This window comes from Mus caroli, chromosome 14 (genome assembly GCF_900094665.2).
Source record: "Mus caroli chromosome 14, CAROLI_EIJ_v1.1, whole genome shotgun sequence".
Classification (NCBI taxonomy): domain Eukaryota; kingdom Metazoa; phylum Chordata; class Mammalia; order Rodentia; family Muridae; genus Mus; species Mus caroli.
The window spans coordinates 111635889-111656125 of NC_034583.1; the positions used below are offsets into that span (position 1 = coordinate 111635889).

The 20237-nt window shown below is 39.7% G+C and overlaps 1 protein-coding gene across 1 annotated transcript in view; it reads left to right on the forward strand.

Annotated features, from left to right (window-relative positions):
- The window catches only part of Pcca (propionyl-CoA carboxylase subunit alpha), a 329396-nt gene that overhangs the window by 17484 nt on the left and 291675 nt on the right, over positions 1-20237 (forward strand). The window contains exons 2-4 of the mRNA XM_021182607.2: positions 7178-7255; positions 11976-12023; positions 12114-12182. Coding sequence (XP_021038266.1) covers positions 7178-7255; positions 11976-12023; positions 12114-12182 — 195 coding nt within the window. The remainder of the gene's footprint in view (positions 1-7177; positions 7256-11975; positions 12024-12113; positions 12183-20237) is intronic.

Sequence of the window (20237 nt, forward strand, 5' to 3'; positions counted from 1 at the left end):
CCCTGGTGCTTTTCTGACCGGAAGAGGCTTGTGGCCCTATGTAGGCCGGATTTCTCTCTCCCCAACCTGAGCAGTCTCCACCTTGTGTTTTCTTTCCTTCTTTATTCTTTTTGACTGTGGTAGTTTTCATAGTTGCTTTATGCGCAGTTGTTTAAAAGTTGTTCTCAAAACTTTTATTTTGTGTGGTACTGAAAGTCAAACACACAGACTTGTGTGTTTGGCAAGCACTTTACCACCGAACTCTGTTGATGCAAAGCTCTTCTTGTCTGAGAGGGAATAAGAAGAGATAGTAGTATTCTGGAGTCAAATATGAGTGAGCATTGAAGTGGAAATTTCTGGTTTCTTTGGAGACTCAGTTATGTCACGTGAAAACTGTCTTATGAGAGGATGCTCTTGCTAAGTACAGGCATGTGTTCTTCTGGAGGCAGCCTGGAAAAAGGGCATGTGATGTTTTGCTACGGCAGATGCTTGAGGGTTCGTGTGTTTGCAAAGGATATAAATATATCCCACTGGACAGTGGACGATGCTGTGTGGTATTGGTACACCTTGCCATTCTTTTCTGGTCATTGTTGGGTTTTGCTGACACCTGTCTTTGCTGACAGTGCTGGATGGTATTGGTACACACCTTACCATTCTCTCTTGGTTATCATTTGTCATGACTTCATGGTACTGGTGGTGTTCCAGCAGCTTCTTGGGGCTAATTGACAGAGCCTTGTGGTTTTTTTTCTAGGTCAACCTGCCATTGCTGATTTAATGAATGCCATATCCTGACAACACAGATTGGATTTCCTCCAAGGAAATATTTCTAAACAGGTCAACATCCTCCTTTGCTCTGTTAGCCTTTCCTTCCCACTGCCTCTCGTGGGTGGTGGGCTAGAAGGGAGATTACTTACTAAAAGTAGGTTTTTAAAAATCTAAGCCTACAGACTATGACCTGGGATATAGGTTCAGGTTGCCCCAAGTAACACTGACAGTGGTTACACAAACTTTATAATCACAGAGCAAAAAGTAAATTTGGCATTGGCGAACTACACCTGTGAGGAAATTGGGTGTATGGGTTAAAGAAAAGTGAAGAAATATCTGCTATAGGTTCCAGATATTATTTGAAGACAATCAGTCTTCGGTTTAAGGAAAGCTATTAGCTAGCTAATTTAACATGGTTTTGGCTGGTATTTGATGTGTTAGGTCAGATTCAGAAAGTGGGAGCTAAGTAACTATTAAGGAGACTGAAGAGAGCCAAAGATAATTCTGGACCTGTGAGATTTCAGTGGTCCATAATCATGGAGTCCTTGGGAGTACTATGGAAGCTTTTAGAAAATAGCCAGCCTTCCTTCCTTCCTTCCTTCCTTCCTTCCTTCCTTCCTTCCTTCCGGGTGTGGCTGCTTACATGACATGTTGCATGTGTGGAGATTAGAGAACAGTTTGTGGGAGTTGGTTCCCTCCTTTTTCGATATGGGGCCAGGAGATCAAATTTAGGATATCAGGCTTGTGAGCAGATGTCTTTACCCATGGAGTCCTCTTGCTTGCCCCCTTCTAGAATCTTTACTGGAGATGATTTTTAATAGAATCTTTTCCTGGGTGCTTCAGTTTATAAGAACTCCTCCTGCTTGTTTCGTTTTCAGGCAGAGGAAGTTACATTCATTGCCTTTGAACCTGCAATTCTCCTATGTCAGCCTCCCAAGTAGCTGCAACATATGTGTTTCATTACACCTGGATTTCTTGGGTTTTCCATGCTTAGGAAGTATCAGAAAAGAATTCTGAGCTGAGCTTGTAACCTGTTCATTATATGTTTAAAAAAATAACAGATGTTAAGTATTTTTGTGTAAAGTTCTAAAGTTTCAGAATTTTACTATATACCTATGTTTAAAAACATAATTTTTTGTTTGGAGAGATGGCTCAATGGTTAAGAGCACCAACTGCTCTTCAGATCCCATTACAGATGGTTGTGAGCCACCATGTGGTTGCTGGGAATTGAATTCAAGACCCCTGGAAGAATAGCCAGTGCTCTTAACTGCTGAGCCATCTCTCAAGCCCCCCAAACCATAATGTTTTGGTTGCAGATTTAGCAAAATTGTGTTTGCTTTGAGCTCTCCATTTTCAAACTTTCATGAAGGTTTTGCTGGGACTGAACAAGCAGAACCAAACCACTTCATACTGGCAGTTTCAGGCTGCGACTGGGACGACTCTCTAACATAGGCTCTTTCCCTGGGTTGTTCCGTCTCTTGTAATGATGTCTGTGTCTAGTTACTTGATAACTAGGGATCTCTATGCTTTTTTTTCATTCTTGGCTACATTATTGAGAGTTTACATGTCTTCACACTGTCTTCTCTTTGTGTGTATCTGTTTCTTTTTAACCAAGTACTTTTAAGTAATAATAAAACGATTCTAAAACCACTGTGTTCCCTTAGGCACTCTGCTATATTTTCTTCTATTAGTTTATGTGTAACTTGTAGATTTGTGTAATTCTTGAACCCCGGTGGAGGTGTTTTAAAGTCTAGTTTTACATTCTTGATCTTTTCTTGAGAGTAAACATATAATATGCTGGTTTAGCTGGCTCAAACATTCTTCAGAGATTAGCTACTTAGAGATTAGAGATTTCTGGACTGTTCTCTTTAACCAAGTTTAGCCAAGTCCATTGTTCTGGGACCCACAGAGGAGATGCACTTTATTCTGAGAGTTACTTAGCAATGCCACATTTGCAAAGTCACATAAACTCTTTTGCATTTTTTGTTTGTTTACTATCAGAGTATCAGCAAGGACATCACTTTCTTAGCGGTCATGTTCAGTCTGAATAAACCGCCTGTTTCGAGTAACTCCTGATAGCAGTCCAGGTCAGTGCTCACCCTCAGGGGAAAGTCAGCTGAGCTCTTATTTTCCAGCTGTGGGCAGAAGTGTTCAAATTGAGTGGTTCAAGGTGAAGAAACAGGGTGAGGCTGAGCTTGGGCTGGCCTTCAGGTGCCTTTCAGTCCTCTCCTATGTGCTCAGGTGCATTCTGCAGAGCTCTACCCCCAAATGCATCATTTTGCATTTTGTCATTGTTATTATTGTTTGTATGAATTAATTATAGGGCTTTCTTTTAATGGAAGGTGTACATTTAGAACCAAAGCTTGAAGTATCATTGTATTATTTAATCAATTGCTTGGCCACATCTGCTTTCTGAATCTTCTCCCTTCCTACCCTTAGCAATAGCCACTCACATGTATCCCACACTAATGCTTTAGGGCTTTAGGGAAAGTGTTATCCCATAACCAGTGCTTAGTAGTAGGGCCATAAGTTGGCTATTCAAATTCTCACAGGAATCATTGTAATATGTCCATTACTTCACTGATAATTTTTTTCTTTTGCTGTTAATACATTGATTTCAGTGTGTTGTACTTACCTGCTAGAGAATACCCCACTGTATGACTGTATTAAATTTTATTTATCTACTTCACCTGCAACAAATTTTTATTTTTTGTTTTTTTGTGTTTTTTTTTTTTTTCTGTCACAATTTGTGAAGCAATAAAACAGACTGGCGGGCAACTCCCTGGGTCAGCATGCCAGTGCCTCAGGTGTACGTGTAAATGCTCAAGAGTAATAGCTGAGTGGTGTGGAATCTAGAAATTCTTTTCTGCTCCAAGGTCCTAAAAACCATCCTCTCGGGCAGTTCTTGTACAAGCTTTGCTTGTTGCAAAGCCATTGGAACTGATGAGAAAGCATCATCCTCTGCTCCCATTCTCTTAAGTGAAGTAAGTGTGATTTCTGTCATCAGAAATGAACTGTACCAATTAATGTCATTATTTTGTGTGCTTTGGACTGAACCTTGCTCCTCATAAATGCTATGGGAGTACCCTAACCATGGAGTCGCACCCACAACTCCAATACACTTAATTCCTTAATGGCTAAAGAAACCATCTGATTTGAGCCTTATATGACAGATGTGTCAAAGGTACAGTGACAGCACCTTCCTGGGTAACCAACAGTTGTCTAACTGGACTCAAGGCCACCTAGTAGGAGGCTTCATGCCCAGCACTGGGAACTTAGCTAGCTCCTTGGAGCTAGTGAGGACATGGGTTTGAGAGCAGAACCTTCTCTTGCAGTTTTCCTCCTGCATCCTTAGATCCTCATCCTCACAGAGAAGTACAGCTCCCACCCTCATCAAATGAAGTTCGTCAGATGGCCGCACCTGGCCAGAATGTGGAGATCAGCTGCTCTGGGGGTATCTGCCCCCATCCAAGACCTTTACACCCAAGGCTTAGGTTGTACTAAGCCAGGAACAGAGGGCAGGGAGGAAAGAGACAGGAGACAGAGGCATCTGTTGTGAAATAGTTAAAGAAAAAAGGACAAGCTTGGGAGGGAGGGGCTGGATTTGGGAGGAGCTGCAGGGAGAATTCAATCCACATATGGCATATGAAAATTTCAAAATATATATGTATGTATATGTATATATATATATATATATATATATATATATATATATATATATAATCTATCTATCTTCTCTGTGTGGCCCTGGCTGTCCAGTAACTCGCTCTGTAGATCAGGCTGGCCTGGAACTCAGAGATCCACCGTCCTCTGCCTCCTGAGTGCTTTAAGGATTAAAGGAGTGCACCACTGTCCCTGGCTAAAATATCATTATTTTTAGAAGAGTCTGTTGGCACGCTGCTGCAGTAGACCAGTGTGTGGCTACAGTGTTAGAGCCACTCAGAATGCCAGCTCCTCTGTTGCATGTATGGAGCAGTGGGTACTGCTGTTCACCCCACTGTGTTTGTGACCTAGCAGAGATGTGAGAAATGCCAGCTAGCTTTCACACCTAAGATGTGTTTTTAGAGTTTAGGGCTGTCTGAAGCTAAATATTCAGGTTTTTTGGAGAAAGGACTATTATCTTTGTTATTAAGTTTGCTGTGACACTGAACTTTTTGTAGCTGTTCCACCGAGGGGCTGTAGAAGGTTGGAATTTTCAATTCTTTGAAAACTCATTTTCCATTTATTTAAATTTTTTATTAGTTCTTTGAAAGTCTAAATGGCTGAATTTTAATCTAAACATAGAGGGAATGGGTAGAGTGTCCTGGTACACTACCCTTTCCCACCCAAATTATAACTTTGACTAGGCACCAATGTCATGGTGGAAGATGCTGTTATTTCTATCTTTAAATTAAAAAACAAACTTTTCTAGCTCTCTGATCGTCAAAAGTTAGAAGCTGGTAGAACTCAACTTTCTGGTGTATAGGATTGGGGGTAATACAGAAGGGAAATGGAGTATGATCTTGGGATGTACTGTGGATATAATATACTTAGTTTCATTTCCACTCAGTCAATCTTTTCTTGGCAGTGTGAAGGCTTCCTTTAACAAGCTGCCTCTTTCATGTCTCCTACTCTTGTTTCAAGTAGAGAATGCATTTTGCAGTCTGAGGATTTATGTTTTTAAAAAGTATATGTGTTTAACTTCAGTTTAGAACATTTCTGTGAGATGCTCTGTTTCTCGCATCAGTGTGTTTTTAGAATATTCTAGGAGACAGTAATAACTACCTCTTGTTCTTTGTGTTTTCCTGCTCTTCCTCTTTACCAGTAACTACTAGACAAGTCGGATTTTTTAAAAGTTTCTTTTCTATTTTTATGTGTGCGTATGTGTGTGCATGTGCCATGACATGCAAGTCCTTGTCCATGTAAAGTTAAGAGGACAGATTGCAGGACTTAGCTCTTTTCTTCCACCATGGGTTCTAGGGATCAAACTCATGTCTTCAGCATTGCACGGCAAGCACTTTATCCCCAGATCCATATACTGTCCCAACACATCGCTTTCTTAAAACTTGGTTATGCAACTTTTCTTGTTTTAACTTTCTGATGTAGACAATAGCTTATGAGCTGTGACTTAAAAATGCATAAAGATAATATTTCTTCCTCCAAAAAATTCATTACTGGTAAACAAGGAATTAGATTTAATCAAAATTAACTTTTTTAAGTTTCAAAGGACATGTAGAAAGTAAAAAACAAATGTATAGAACAAAATCAAATAATTGTGGTTATGTATACAATGGAGGTATGAGTCTAGGATACATCAAGAATCCTTATAACACAGCCGTGAAAGAAAATCCAGTTTGAGCCTGGTGGTGGTGATACACCCTTTTAATCCTAGAACTTGGGAGGCAGAGATAAGTGGATCTCTGAGTTTGAGGCCAGCCTGATCTACAGAGTAAGTTCCAGGATAGCCAAGGTTACATAGAGAAATAATATATTGAGAAATAAAAAAAAAAGGAATTTGAATGACAGTTATAGAATTTAGATATTCCTATAAAGGGAGCATAAAATGACACATACACTTTTGAAAGACACTTGTACAAATACAGACATCCAGTTGGATAGGATGTTGTGTATCCTTCCTACCAGCACTTGGATCTCTGAGCATTTGAGGTCAGCCTGGTCGACCTAGTTTCAGGTTAGTAGGGCCTGTGCACAGTGAGCCCCTGTTTCAAAACCAAAGAACCAAAATTCAAACCTAAACCAATATTAAAGATGTCCAGTCATAGGCATAGTCAGACCTCATCCCGTGTTTGTTACAATTTTTATTACTCATTTTCTTAATGTCTTAAGGCATTAAGATATACTTTCTTCAGAAATAGTTAATAATATACTAGACGTGAACTTGATCATTTCGGACTTTTATCTATCAAATCCTTTTTGTGCCAGAAAAAAGTCATAACTCCTGACTTTTTAAAAATTTCAACAAATAAAAAAAGGGACATTTTTATTAGTTACTAGTCATTGTTAAAATTGAAAAATCCTTAAAGCCATCACTTTATTATTTACTTATTTGCTTACTAAGTACCTAGGGCCTTGGGAATGATAGACTGATCTCTGCCTCAGAAGCACACACCTGGTCCTCTGTTTAAATTCCGTAAATCCCTGAGGTTTGTGGCATTTCTGACCTTGCACTCTCAGTCACCCGCCAGAGGCTGCCTGTGACGTGCCACCCCTCGCTCACTCGCTCTCTTCCTTCTTTTCCACACCTTTGGTTCTTCTTACATGCCAAGGGGACATGTCTTCAGTTGAGGTTTCCTTTTGGTAACTAAGTTCCATTCTTAGCACTGCGTATATAGACTGAAACTCTCAGGTAGAAGCAAACTGGAAAAGAACCCCGAGAAAAGGTGAAACCCACAAGAGTCTAACTGCTTTCACTTTTTTTCCTATTTTTAAATAGCATGCTCCGGTCTATTCATACCAATGCCTAGTGGTGTCCAGAAGTCTCAGTTCTGTGGAATATGAGCCTAAAGAAAAGGTAAGGATTTTAAAAATAAAAATAAAATCTCAATGGCCGAGGTGGACTGGTTTTATTTCTTGTTGCCACATGATGTTCAGTGGACTGATTGAATTGTAGTGATATTGTAATTATTTATTGCACTGGTGAAGTGTTGTAGGCTTCTTTTCTGTTTTCCTTTTTTAATATGTGCGTGCATGTGAGCATGTAAGCACGTGTGCATGTGTGCATGTCCTTGTGGAGGCCAGAGAATGATATCTGGGGTCCTGCTCTATCGTTCTCTGACTTAGTCCCTCGAGACAGGGTCTCTCACTGAACCTGCAATTAGGCCTGTAGCAAGCCCCAGGATCCTCGTGTCTCTCCCTCTCGCCATGCCTGGGTTATAGGCACTTGATTGGCCATGCCTAGGCATTATTGTGATCGTTAGAGATTTGAACTCCGGTCCTTGTGCTCTTACCCGTGAGTCATCACCCAGCCCCTGTATCACATTTGTAGAGTACAACTTGAGTTTGGTAGTGTTTCTCATTAGCATCAAAGGTTTTAGAATGTGGATTCAGGGCCTGGAGAGATGACTCTAGTGGTTAAGAGTTTGTTTCTCAGCACCCACATCTATCAGCTCGCAACTGCCTCTAACTACATTTCTAAAGGATTTGCTGTGTTCTTGTGAGCTATTGAACTGGTTTATGTGTGTGAGGAGACCCAACCTTCCTTATAATGACCTCCATTCTCGTGTGTGCTGGCTATCTCACTGCAGTGCAGGGGTGTAAGATGTAAATACCTTGGAAGGATTTCTTTTATGCTGAGTCCTCATGGCTGCTTAAGGGGAGGTATGACTCAGTTTCTGCCCCTGGAACATCGTCAGGCTGTTGATCCCCACATGTGCTAATGGTTGCTGCTGCCCTCAAGCTGATCTGCTATCTTTCCTACTTAATTTTCAATTTCTTTCTGAGCTAACCACGCCATAATAAATGAAACAGATGCAGTTCTCAGGACTGAGGAGTGGAGGTACTCATGAGGCTGAGGAGGATGAGGAACAGGCCTTCTGCTTGGCTTTTAGGGCCATGGGAAAGGATCTAGACAACAAAACCACAAAGGCCATGAAAGCCTACATGGTCCTTTGTAGGAATTGTTCATTGTGGAACTTGGCCTTGAACTTGGAATTCTGAGGAGATACATGTGCTCCCTCCCTGTTCAGTGACTGCTGTCTTAAGTAACCAGTGTGAACTTGGGGACACCAGGGATAGAGAGCTAAAGTGGTCTCAAGAAGAAAAGGTATGGATAGGAAAAGAAGGAGTCTATAAAAAGTAAGCAAATGATAGGTGGGTTAATCTTATAGGAGGAAGTCTTATATACAATCTACAAACAATATTAGAAGGAGAATATATCAAGCTATGGTGGTTTGAATATGCTTGGCCCAGGGAGTGGCACTATTAGAAGGTGTGGCCTTGTTGGAGTAGGTGTGGCCTTGTTGGAGGAAGTATGTCACTGTGGGGTGGGCTTTAAGATCCTGGTCCTAGCTGCCTGGAGGCCAGTATTATTCTGTCTGCCTTTGGATGAAGATGTAGAACTCACAGCTCCTCTAGAGCCATGCCTGGCTGAACACTGTCATGCTTCCTGCCATGATAATAGACTGAACCTCAGAACCTGTAAGCCGTCCCCAATTAAATGTTGCCCTTTATAGGAGTTACCTTGGTCATGGTATCTCCTCACAGCAGTAAAACCCAAACTAAGACAGAGGCCATGGAATTGCTAGAATAGGAAACATTAAAAGATGATGTACAAGCATATAAAAAGCTAGTACTTTATTCTCTAGTTAAGTGAAGGATTGGAAGTGACAATGCCTACTTTACTTACATAAATTTTAAAACTTTGTAAGAAATTATTTCAGCCTTAGTAGTCTCTCACTTTTCTGTACTTAAACGGTTACTAAAGATGGCTGCCTGGTGTTCCAGGAAACTGCAAGAGCTGTGCCCAGCTATCAGTGAAGATCAGGCTGGGTAAAAACCATAAGGAATGTGCTTTTGCTTTGTGTTTAATTTCTGTTTTAAGGAGGCAGGGGTTAAGACTAATGGCCTGGGGTTTATAAAATTTATGAATTAGAAAAAATTATTAACAGTGGTTAAAGCCCTGATGATGTAGCTTTAGTGAATAAAAAACTGGGTTCAGTCTCTCTGGTTGGAAAAATGAAAAAGAATGAGAAGAAAGAAGGAAAAAGAATGGGAAAAAGGCAGAGAGGAGGAGGAGGAGGAGAAATTATGAGAAGCTCTGGGCAGAGAAACAGCACTTGAACTGACAGCATGTGTCCACTACGGACTTTGAATCATTATTGAATCTGTGCCGTTCCCATCCCCCCTTTCTCAGGACCCTCCTCACGCTGAGGCTAGACTTTGGCTCTTCTCACACTGAGGCTGAACCTTGACCCTTTTAGTTTGCAGTTTCAGAGAGTTAAGTCTTTAGTCTTAGGGCTACTAATTCTGTGTCTTCGATGTGGGTCTTTGGGTAGGTGGGTGGAGGGAATGTCTGGTGGACATTACTACTTACCTCTCAGTTGATAGCGAGCAGAGGGTCAGTGAGGTTCTGGGTGAACTCCAGCACTCAACGACAGCGCCCAACGACCTGCTTTCTTCAGCTAGGCTTTTCCAGAGCTTCCCCAAATAGTATCTCCTGGTAGAGCCACCCATTACTCAAGTCTTTTGTGGGGGTTACTTAGTGTCCAAAGTATAACAGTTTTCATTTGAACCTGTCATTGACTCCTTATTAAAATTAAATTAAATTTATTTGTATGTTTGTGTGTATGTGTAGATGTATGTACTAGATGTGTGTAAGAGTGCATACACATGTACAGACATCTATGTTGAGGACAAACGTCATTGTCAGATATCTTCCTTTGATTGCTCTTCACTTAATTAGTTTGTTTATTTTGAGACAGGATCTCCTTTGTAGTCCTTGCTGCACTGGAGTTTACTATGTAGACCAGCCTGGCCTGAAACTATGTTTACCCACCTCTGCTTGGGATTAAAGGTGTGTGCTGCCACACCACCTTTTTATCTTATTTATTGATAGAGGGTTTCTCACTGAATCCAGATCTCACTGATTGGCTTTAATATCTGGTCTTTGAGCTCCATGGATCCTTTTGTCTCTATATACCTCCACTTCCAGTGCCCAGTGCTAGAGTTAGAGCCATGATCTATTACACTAGTGCTAGAGTTATAGCCATGTACCATTACACCATTGCTAGAGTTACAGACATGATCTATTACATCAGTGCTAGAGTTATAGACATGAGCCGTTACTCCAGTGCTAGAGTTACAGATTGTGCCATTACAGCAGTGCTAGAGTTACAGACATGTGCCATTACACCCAGCTTTGCATGAATGATGGGATCTGAACTCAGGTTCTCAAGTTTCTTTGAGACATTTCCACCATTTGAGTGCCAGGAGTGAATACCAGCTACTAAAGCTAACATGCTTGTATTTTTTTTTTTTCTTTTTGCTTGTTTGTTTTTAACTTTTTATTGATTCTATGTGAGTTTCAAATCATGCACCCTAATCCTGCTTCCTTGTCCCTTTGTTTCTGCCCTTTGGCATTGCAATGCCCCCCAAAGAAAATACAAAGCATATTTTGCATGAGTCATTGGTCTGGGTCAAGGCCTCTGGCTTCTGCTATGGAGACCCTGCAGTTTTGGATCTGCAGGACTGGCCCTTTCACGCCTGGGTGGTAGCTGAATTGTTCAGCCCACTTGCTCTCCTGCACCCAAAGTAGTAGGTGTGGTTGACTCATGCAGTGAACATTTGCAAGTAAAGATGTGTAGTCAAATGGGTATACTGTGTTTTCACACTGTGACACATTACAGCTTCCATGACAAGATGGTTTTTTTGCTTTGTTGTTTTTTCTTTATTTTTGTTTTGTATTTTCTCTCCAGAACTTGTTAGAACTTGACTGTTTCAAATGATGCAGCTCAAATGCGCAAGTGTGTTTTTCTCTAGAGAATACATACTGTTCAATAGTTATTGTTGCCATTTGGACAAGAAAAGTAATGATCACACAGTATCATGCCTAGGTAAGAGTAGATTATCTTAAGGGTCTATGTGATCAAGACTGACTGCCTCAGAGTTTCATTAGGCTAGGAGTTTAATAGGCAGCAAAGATGGTCTCAGGCTAGTAGTATAAGCCATGAGTGTTATAAAGGTTAAGTCTTTCCAGTTTTGAGATTTTAAACTTTCTATGTAGGCTAAAATACTATCTTCACTAAGGTACATGAGTACCTTGTATTTTATGTGTATGAATGCTTGCCATCATGTGTGTATGTATACCACATGTTCCTAGTGCCCCAGGAAGCCAGGAAAGGTTATTTGGTCCCCAGGAACTGGAGTCACAGATGGTTGTGAGCTGCCATGTGGGTCCTCTGTAAAAACAACAAGTGCTGGGAGTTGAATACAGAACCATTGATATGAGAGAAATGTTTCTTTATGGCAATCAATATAGTTTAATTATTAAATAAATTAACCTAGTCAATTGATGCCTCAATCAAGTTATTGTAGGGCCAGGTCCAATCAGGTGAATTTAGTTGCCTTCTGGTTGTAAAGGAACATATTATTTATAACATCTACTATTGCTCTAGAAAGTAAATGTTTACCAGAAACATATTTATTGATAATTGTGGAAAATATTGGGTTTTTTTTTGGTTTTGTTTTTTAAATCTGAAAGTAATAGTAATGATTTTCTTTTTGTTTCTTGTCAGACTTTTGATAAAATTCTCATTGCTAACAGAGGAGAAATTGCCTGTAGGGTGAGTAGGATCTGAATTATTTTCTGTTTTGCTTGGAAATATATTAAACTTCCTTTGCATGTGAATGTTAACAAGTGATGTTTTGACTAGGTTATTAAAACTTGCAAGAAGATGGGCATCAAGACAGTTGCCATTCACAGTGATGTTGATGCCAGCTCTGTAAGTATATTTTTAATTAGTTTCAATCAAGACTTAATTTGGGTCTATTAGAATGGAAGTGAAAGATACTTGCTTTATTTTTTCCTTCACTTGCAAAAGGTATATTTGGTTTTTAAAACCAATAGTCCACTGTTATCACAAACACAGTGGAAGTGTTATAATATCTTAACTAATTTTTCTCCAAGGTTCAGACTAGGATTGCCAAGCTTATTGCTGGTCAACAAAAAGCTTAAACCAAAGCCTGAGGAAGTTAGGGTGGGAGATGAATGGGCTGTTTACACAGTGCTTGCTTAGGAGCGTCTCCCCAGCACAGCTCCAGCATCTCTAGGAATGCTGTCATTGCCTGATCATCCCTAAGTGTGCTCATCTGAAAGTCTGATAAAGGAGAGAGGCTGATGCTGATCGGATCTGAGCAGAGGAAGGTGTATCATAAAGCTGTGAACGAGCTGGGCAGTGGTGGCGCACGCCTTTAATCCCAGCACTCAGGAGGCAGAGGCAGGCGGATTTCTGAGTTCGAGGCCAGCCTGCTCTACAAAGTGAGTTCGAGAACAGCCAGGGCTACACAGAGAAACCCTGTCTCGAAAAACAACAAAACAAAACAAAACAAAAAACAAACAAACAAAAGCTGTGAGCGATGTATAGTTTTATGTGGCATTTTTAACACAGCAGGCATTTTCTAACAGTAACGAACTATGAATGAGTAGACAGAGATGCCGTGGGAAGAGAATGCAGGGCGTTAGACCTTTATGGACTGAGATATGAGCCACTATACTTTTAAGGCACTGTGTTTTTCCTTTATGTCACTTTTAATAGTTCAGTAATTAATTTGGAAGAAAGATCTTTATAGTATGGTGATTTTTAAAGAAAGGTGTCCTATTTGAAACTGTTACTTATTTTGTCTTACTGTAACTTCCCTTTCAAAAATCTAGATGAAAGAATTGCAAATTACTGAAAAAAAATGTTAACTACATAATTTATTTGATGATTGTATTGAAAGTATCTTTTAATGAAAAGCAATTACATTTGTTTTGCATATATCATTTTATTTGGAAAAAATTGATCTTAGATTCTTTGCTAACTTTTAAAAATTTCTTGATTTCAATAGTAGTTATTTTCATTCCTCATAGGTTTTTGTTCACGATGGTTTACTAAGAGGAGCAGGTCTTAGTGCAGGACCCTGGGGGTTTAGCTGTGCTGTATTGTGTTTGTAGATGATCTTGTTTGGGTTGTTTTCAATTCTTTTCTGTGGCCTCCAATAATTGGAGACTGCAAGCTCTGTGCTTGCTTTGGTACATTTATAATGAAGTGTTTTATTTATTTTTTCATGCGAGTATCTATGCCATTTTAATTTTTCTTTAGGTAAATGTTTGTTGATGCAATTTTTTTGTTTGGTTTTGTGTTCTGTAACCAAGCTGAGCTTTCTGTTTGTATTTGGAAGACACTACTTGGTAGTTTTCCTGTCTTTGGTTGGTATTAGAATATCTTACCAGGCTGGCTGTGGTGGCACACTCATTTAATTTCAGCATTTGAAAGGTGGAGTCATGCAGGTCTCTGAGTTCCAGGCCAGCCTGGTCTATAGAGTGAGTTCCAGGATAGCCAGTGCTACAGAGAAATCCTGTCTCGAAAAACAACTACCGAAAAGTATTGAATATCTTAGCCTCATGGATTGAAAAGCTTTCTATTTTGCAGGGAACCCTTGTAAAGTGTTGGCAATATTTAAGTGTTTGGTACAGTTCATCTATGGCTTCTCTGCGTGTAGATTTTTTTTTTGGTAGATTCTTGATTGTTATTCTGAATTTGTATATTTCTAGGACTCTGTCCACTTCACTTAAGTTTTCTGGTTTATTGGTATGAAGTTTTTGCGGTAGTTCTTTGTTAGCATTTTATTTCTGTGAATGAGTGGTTACATCTCCATATTCATTCCTGAGTTTAGATGTTTGAGTCTTGCTTTCTTTCTTGGTCTCTGTCATAGTCTAGTCAGACTGTGGCAACATAATTCTACAGTTTATAAACAATAGGAAATTAGTTTTTATAACTGTAGAGATTGGGAAGTTGACATAAGGGCACTGGAAAGTTTGGTGAGGGCCTTCTTTCTGCTTTGCACATGAAGCTTTTGAGCTGTGACCTCACATGTAGAGGGTCTGGGGACCTTTTTTGATGCATCTTTCAAGCTTGGTGATCTCATTCATGTTTCCTTGACTCTGACCTAGTAGCATTATTAGACATACTAAGTAATGTTCTGTAGGCAAGAGCTATAGAATTGTGGATAATCGTGGATAATAAAGGCAAAAGTAATTTTGAGTTTTTAGTTTACAAAGGATGTGATTTGAATTAACATTAAAATTAAAATTAAAAGCTTAAGACTTACATGAGGACATTCCAAATTTTAAATAGGGAAACTAGATACTTTAGATGCTAATAATTTCTCAGATGAGATGATTATTTTATATGTTTTTCACTTTAAACCCTAGTAAACACAATATTTTTGTTTCGAAATTGAACAAAGCATCAATATGGAAGAATGGCCTGGAGCAGTGGCTCTCAACCTTTCTCATGCTGTGACTATTTAATACAGTTCCTCAGGTTGTGGGGATCCTTAACCACAACGTTATTCTCACTGCTACTTCATAACTGTCATTTTGCTACTATTATGGGTCATAATTAAACCACTGTGGTTTTTTTGATGGTTTTCGGTGACCCCTGTGAAAAGGTCATTCAACTTCCAGAGGGGTCTCAGCCTACAGGTTAAGGACCTCTGGCCTAGTGACAGGGGAGAGGTAGGCTGGCCACTCATTTAGAGGAAGGGGAGGAGACAGCTCTGGAATAAATCTACTGGATCTTAGGCAGAGGGCTGGGGTGGGAGAATTTCTTGACTTGCTAATGAAGGTTTTATCATAATGTGTTGATTATAAGGTAAGAGAGGGACGTTTCAGCATAGTTCCTGCTTATTGCGATTTTAGGCAGTTCCAGGGAAGGTAAGGACTATAAAGGATCAGAACTTTGTGATTGTTTTAGTGACTAAGCGTTTCCTTGGTTTGGTAAACAGTACAGCAGTGAACAGATGGAGGGAGACTTTGGAGATGGCTGCAATCTCCAGATGTACTCAGATACCCAACATCCAGTCCTCCCTTGTATTTCAAGTGAAAACTCTAAAATGTTTTCTCATCTAAAGGAATAAAATATTTTTTATTAAACCACTAAAGCTAGAAACTAGATTTTTGAAAGAAAGGTTTAGTCAAGGTAAATTGGCAAGGTCTAGACTCTTCACTTCAAAAGAGGAGAAATGATTCTGTGTGTCAACCCTGGACCTTATATTTCTTGTTCTCCCATTTTATTGCTGTGTATAATCATGGCAAACTTAATTGAGCAATATCTGGTATTTACAGCTTTGAAACAAGGCCCTAAAATTAGCAAAGTGTTTCTGGTGACTCCTATCGCACCCAAGTCGCCTGCTGTTTGGAGTGTGATTCCTGGTGGGTACTTGAGTCTCAGCCTCGGGGGTCCATAATGAGATGGAGTGGTGTTTCCTGTGAGCTGAGCATTTTGGGATGACTGACAGTAAGGTGAGGTAGTCATCACTTTTCACGCCTACCCTTGATAATATTTCCCTGCTGGCTGGGGAGGAACAGAGGACAAATAGGACTTCGTGATGCTTAAGTAATTAGTGTGTGTTGGTTCCAGTTGAACAAGCTGGAGGGTAATGATCAGGTAAATGGAACTGGAATACATTACTGTATGCTATGGTATCAGAAACCTGAGGGAAACACTTAGCATCTGAGGAGGTTGATGGGAAAGCTTTATTTCATGGCTTTAAATAAATATCATTATGAATGAATATATTTATATGTTGATTAGCACATCTCCAGTTTTGCCTTAGATACCTACCAATATTAATGCATTTGAAATGTAATTGTTTTGAGCATTTTCCTCCTTTAGATGATTTTTGGGTATTTTTTAAGTGTTTCACACCAGAGAAGAGTTAGAGTAGATTTTTTTTTTTTTGAGACAGGAGTCTTGCTAAGTTTCCCAGAGTGACCTTGAACTCATCTGTAGTCAATGAAAACTTTGAATTACAGAACCTTCTACCTTAGCCTCTCTAGTAGTTAGGATTTCAGACCTGTGTGTTACTGGGCTTATCCCTAAAGTGGTATGTTTAAATAGCATGTTTTTTATATGTACTTATTATATTATCTTAAATCATTTATTTATCTATCTACTTATTTACTTATCTATCTATCTATCTATCTATCTATCTATCTATCTATCTATCTATCTATCTATCTATACTGGCTGGTTTTATGTGTCAACTTGACACAGGCTGAGGTTATCACAGAGAAAGGAGCTTCAGTTGGGGAAGTGCCTCCATGAGATCCAGCTGTGGGGTATTTTCTCAATTAGTGATCAAGGGGGAAAGGCCCCTTGTGGGTGGTGCCATCTCTGGGCTGGCAGTCTTGGGTTCTATAAGAGAGCAGTCTGAGCAAGCCAGTAAGGAACATCCCTCCTTGGCCTCTGCATCAGCTCCTGCTCCCTGACCCGCTTGTGTTCCAGTCCTGACTTCTTTCAGTGATGAACAGCAATGTGGAAATGTAAGCTGAATAAACCCTTTCCTCCCCTTCTTGGTCATGATGTTTTGTCCAGGAATAGAAACCCTGACTAAGACACTGTCTGTCTGTCTGTCTGTCTGTCTGTCTGTCTGTCTGTCTGNCTGCCTGCCTGCCTGCCTGCCTGCCTGCCTGCCTGCCTATCTATCTATCTATCTATCTATCTATCTATCTATCTATCTATCTATCTATCTAATGTGTGCAAGTGTTTTGCCTACAAGTATGTCCATACATGAACACCATGTGTATGCCTGCTGTCCACTTAGGTCTCTTAGGACTGGAGTTACACAGATAGTTGTGGACCACCTTGTGGTTTCTGGGAATCGAATTCAGGTTCCCTGGAAGAGCAGCCAATGCTTTTAACAGCTGAGCCATTTCTCCAGGCCTGCTGTGTGCACCATGCCAGGCGTGTAGTTAGAGGGTAATTTGCAGGAGTCTTTCTCCTGCCACCCTGTGGGTGTATGAATCAAACTCTGGACACCAGAGTTGGCATTAAGTGTCTATGCTTACTGGGCCATCTTGCCAGCCCCTTAAGTGACATTTTCTGTTTGTTTGTTTGTTTTTTGTCTTTTTTTTTTCTTTCTATACAGGGTTTTTCTGAATAATTTCCCTGGCTGGCCTGGAACTCAAAAAGACCTGCCTGCTTCTGCAAGTGTATCACCATGCCTGGCTAGTAACACATTCTTGAGTTGCCTTGACTACTAAAGCATGTATTGAGACACTGATCATCATGATCCATGTTTTCTAGTTAGTCTTTTTAGGTTGTAACACTTCCTAATAGTTAGGCCACACTTGAAAACCCTAGGATTATTCTGAATATTCTTATCAGTATTAAACAGATATCTATAGCTGTCAACTTTCAGCAAAGAATTTGCATAACAACATAAAGGTCCATCAGTGAGCTCTGGGTAGTTAGTTGTTCTTGTGCTGCCTTTGGAGGGAAGAGAGGACTTGGTTCCATTGATTTAGTTTTACTCTTGTGATTGGGAAATTAAAATACTATTAACTGTTTTGGGGGGGGGGTGTTACGGGATGTGCAGTGAGGTTTTACCTTGTTGCCTTGAGCTGCTTGGCTTAAGTGTTCCTGTATCCTCCCTCACTGTGCCGAGTAGCTGGGACTTACCATCCAGGACCTCTGGGCCCAGCAATTCAAGGGTTTTTGAATGGGATATTTGCTTAAAATCTTACTGTCATTCACTTTTCTTATAAAATATAGCTAATCTTTTTTAGAGCAGGATATACTGAATATACTTATGCAAATTTGAAACACTAGACCTTTCTGTGAAGAACTAATCAGGAGAAGAATGCATTTGAGATGTTTAGACATTTTTTTTCTGCTATTTTTGTCTTTAGAAAAACTTATTCTGCAGAAATATTATACTCTCTCAATTCTAAATGTTTTGATTATCTTGGCTTAGCTAAATTACTTCCTATGCATTTTGGGGCAAAATGGAATAGGATAGGATCCCTGGTAGGAATTTGTTCACATTAATATGGCTCATCAGGGACATTATATTTAATTGGAGACCCTGCAGAAGAGTGGCAGGAGGCCTGACGAGAATGATTTAGCATTAGCAACGGCCCGTCTGCGAGCTGCGCACTAATCAAGGTGCTGGAGCGCCGGTGCTGGGGATGATGGGAACTATGACGATGATGACATGGAAGCAGGTCTGTGCAAACTGGACAGGCAATGAGTTAATCAAGACGTGTATTAAATGGATCCCATGCTGATTCATTATTATCCACCATAGTGCCTGTCATGTTGTGTATTTAAAAAATACAATTATTGCTGAATTCAGTATGTACACGAGCTAAATTCAGCCCTCACTCTCTTATTTTCAACAAAATAGCCTCAATTTGCTTTGTCCATATAAAAATAGAGAATTGTATCAATTGTGTTGGTTCTGTGAATTGCATTTTCAAGTGGTGCCCATCCATTTAACTGAGAGTACGCCTCTGACTTCATGTTCCTTTAAGAATTTGCGTAGCTCTTCCTTATATTCATCATAAGTATTCTGGCTCATTTCCTACTGCATAAATGATTTGGGTTCAAAACTACTATTTATGTGACTTTATTTTTCAAGATGAAAAATAATTCAAGCATTTCAGAGAGAAATTAATATTTAATACATGAAGCTATAGAAGAATCAAAGCATTAGTCTTTTCTACCATCAAAATGCTCTAGAATCAGACAGGGGTGGAGCCTCCTTTGTGTGGTAGGTGGTCTCTTTATGCCAGGTAGACCCATTCTGTGCCCAGCATGCTTAGAGCCATCTGCCATGAAACCATCAGTTAGAAATGTACATATTTTGGGGAAAAGAAGCTAATAAATTGAATTCCTTTAGAAAATAAATTGAAATGCAGCATAAATCCATAAGCAAACTGTATTTTATCTGTAGACAAATTTATAATGGCACTGTACAGATGAACACACAGTTTTTTAAAAATTGTAAACACTGTCAAATTTAATAAAACTTTGTATAGAACTGTGACCTTTATTTATTAACTTAATTAAAGCAACATTATGGCTAATGCTGGAAGTGTTAACCTGCGGGTGGTGGTTAGTGAAGTCCATTATCTATGCACTTTGTGATAGTGGTCAGCAGCAGCAGAAGTCAAACTTACAACCAACACCCTGCCTTGGGAGCTGTGAGCTCAGCAGGCTAAATTGTCAAAACCCAGCAAAGCTGCTTAAATGACTGATGGTTTAAACCCCCTGGTGTTAAGGGTAAGCCAGTCATTCCAGTGAAGAGGGACTGTGACTTTATCCAGGAATTGGGCAGAAATTGCATCCAGACAAGAGAAAAGCCTTGGCATTAATATCTTCATGTATGAATTATTAGATTAATTTATATGTTCATGTAACTGGCTATTTAACAGGATGTTCCAACTTCTTTCTTCTTCTTTTGCAATGGAAATTGAGCCCAAGGCTTCCTAAATGCCTGCCAAATGCTCTCTCTAAGCTACATGTCCTGAACTCGCCAGAACTTTTAAATAAACAAAAGCCCAAAAGAGAGACTTACAACATTTTACTCTTTTGGTCTTAAATTTTTAGTATAAAAAAAGGACATTGTTATTTTTCCTGTTGTTATCCTCTCACCTGGATAGCAAAGTCTACCCAACAGCCCCAGCCAAGTACAGGTCTTGGTCTTCTGTTTACTATATCAACATCTAACAACTTGGCTTTTGCAGCAAAAATTCTTTTGTTTTTTATTTTAAGATTTATTTATTATTATAAATAAGTACACTGTAGCTGTGTTTAGACTCACCAGAAGAGGGTGTCAGATCTCATTACGGGTGGTTGTGAGCCAACATGTGGTTGCTGGGAATTGAACTCAGGATCTTTGGAAGAGCAGTCAGTGCTCTTACCTGCTAAGCCATTTCACCAGCCCCATTAGCAAAAAATTAAGAAGGTCTTGGGACATACTCTTCCATTATTGTAAAGGGCAGATTT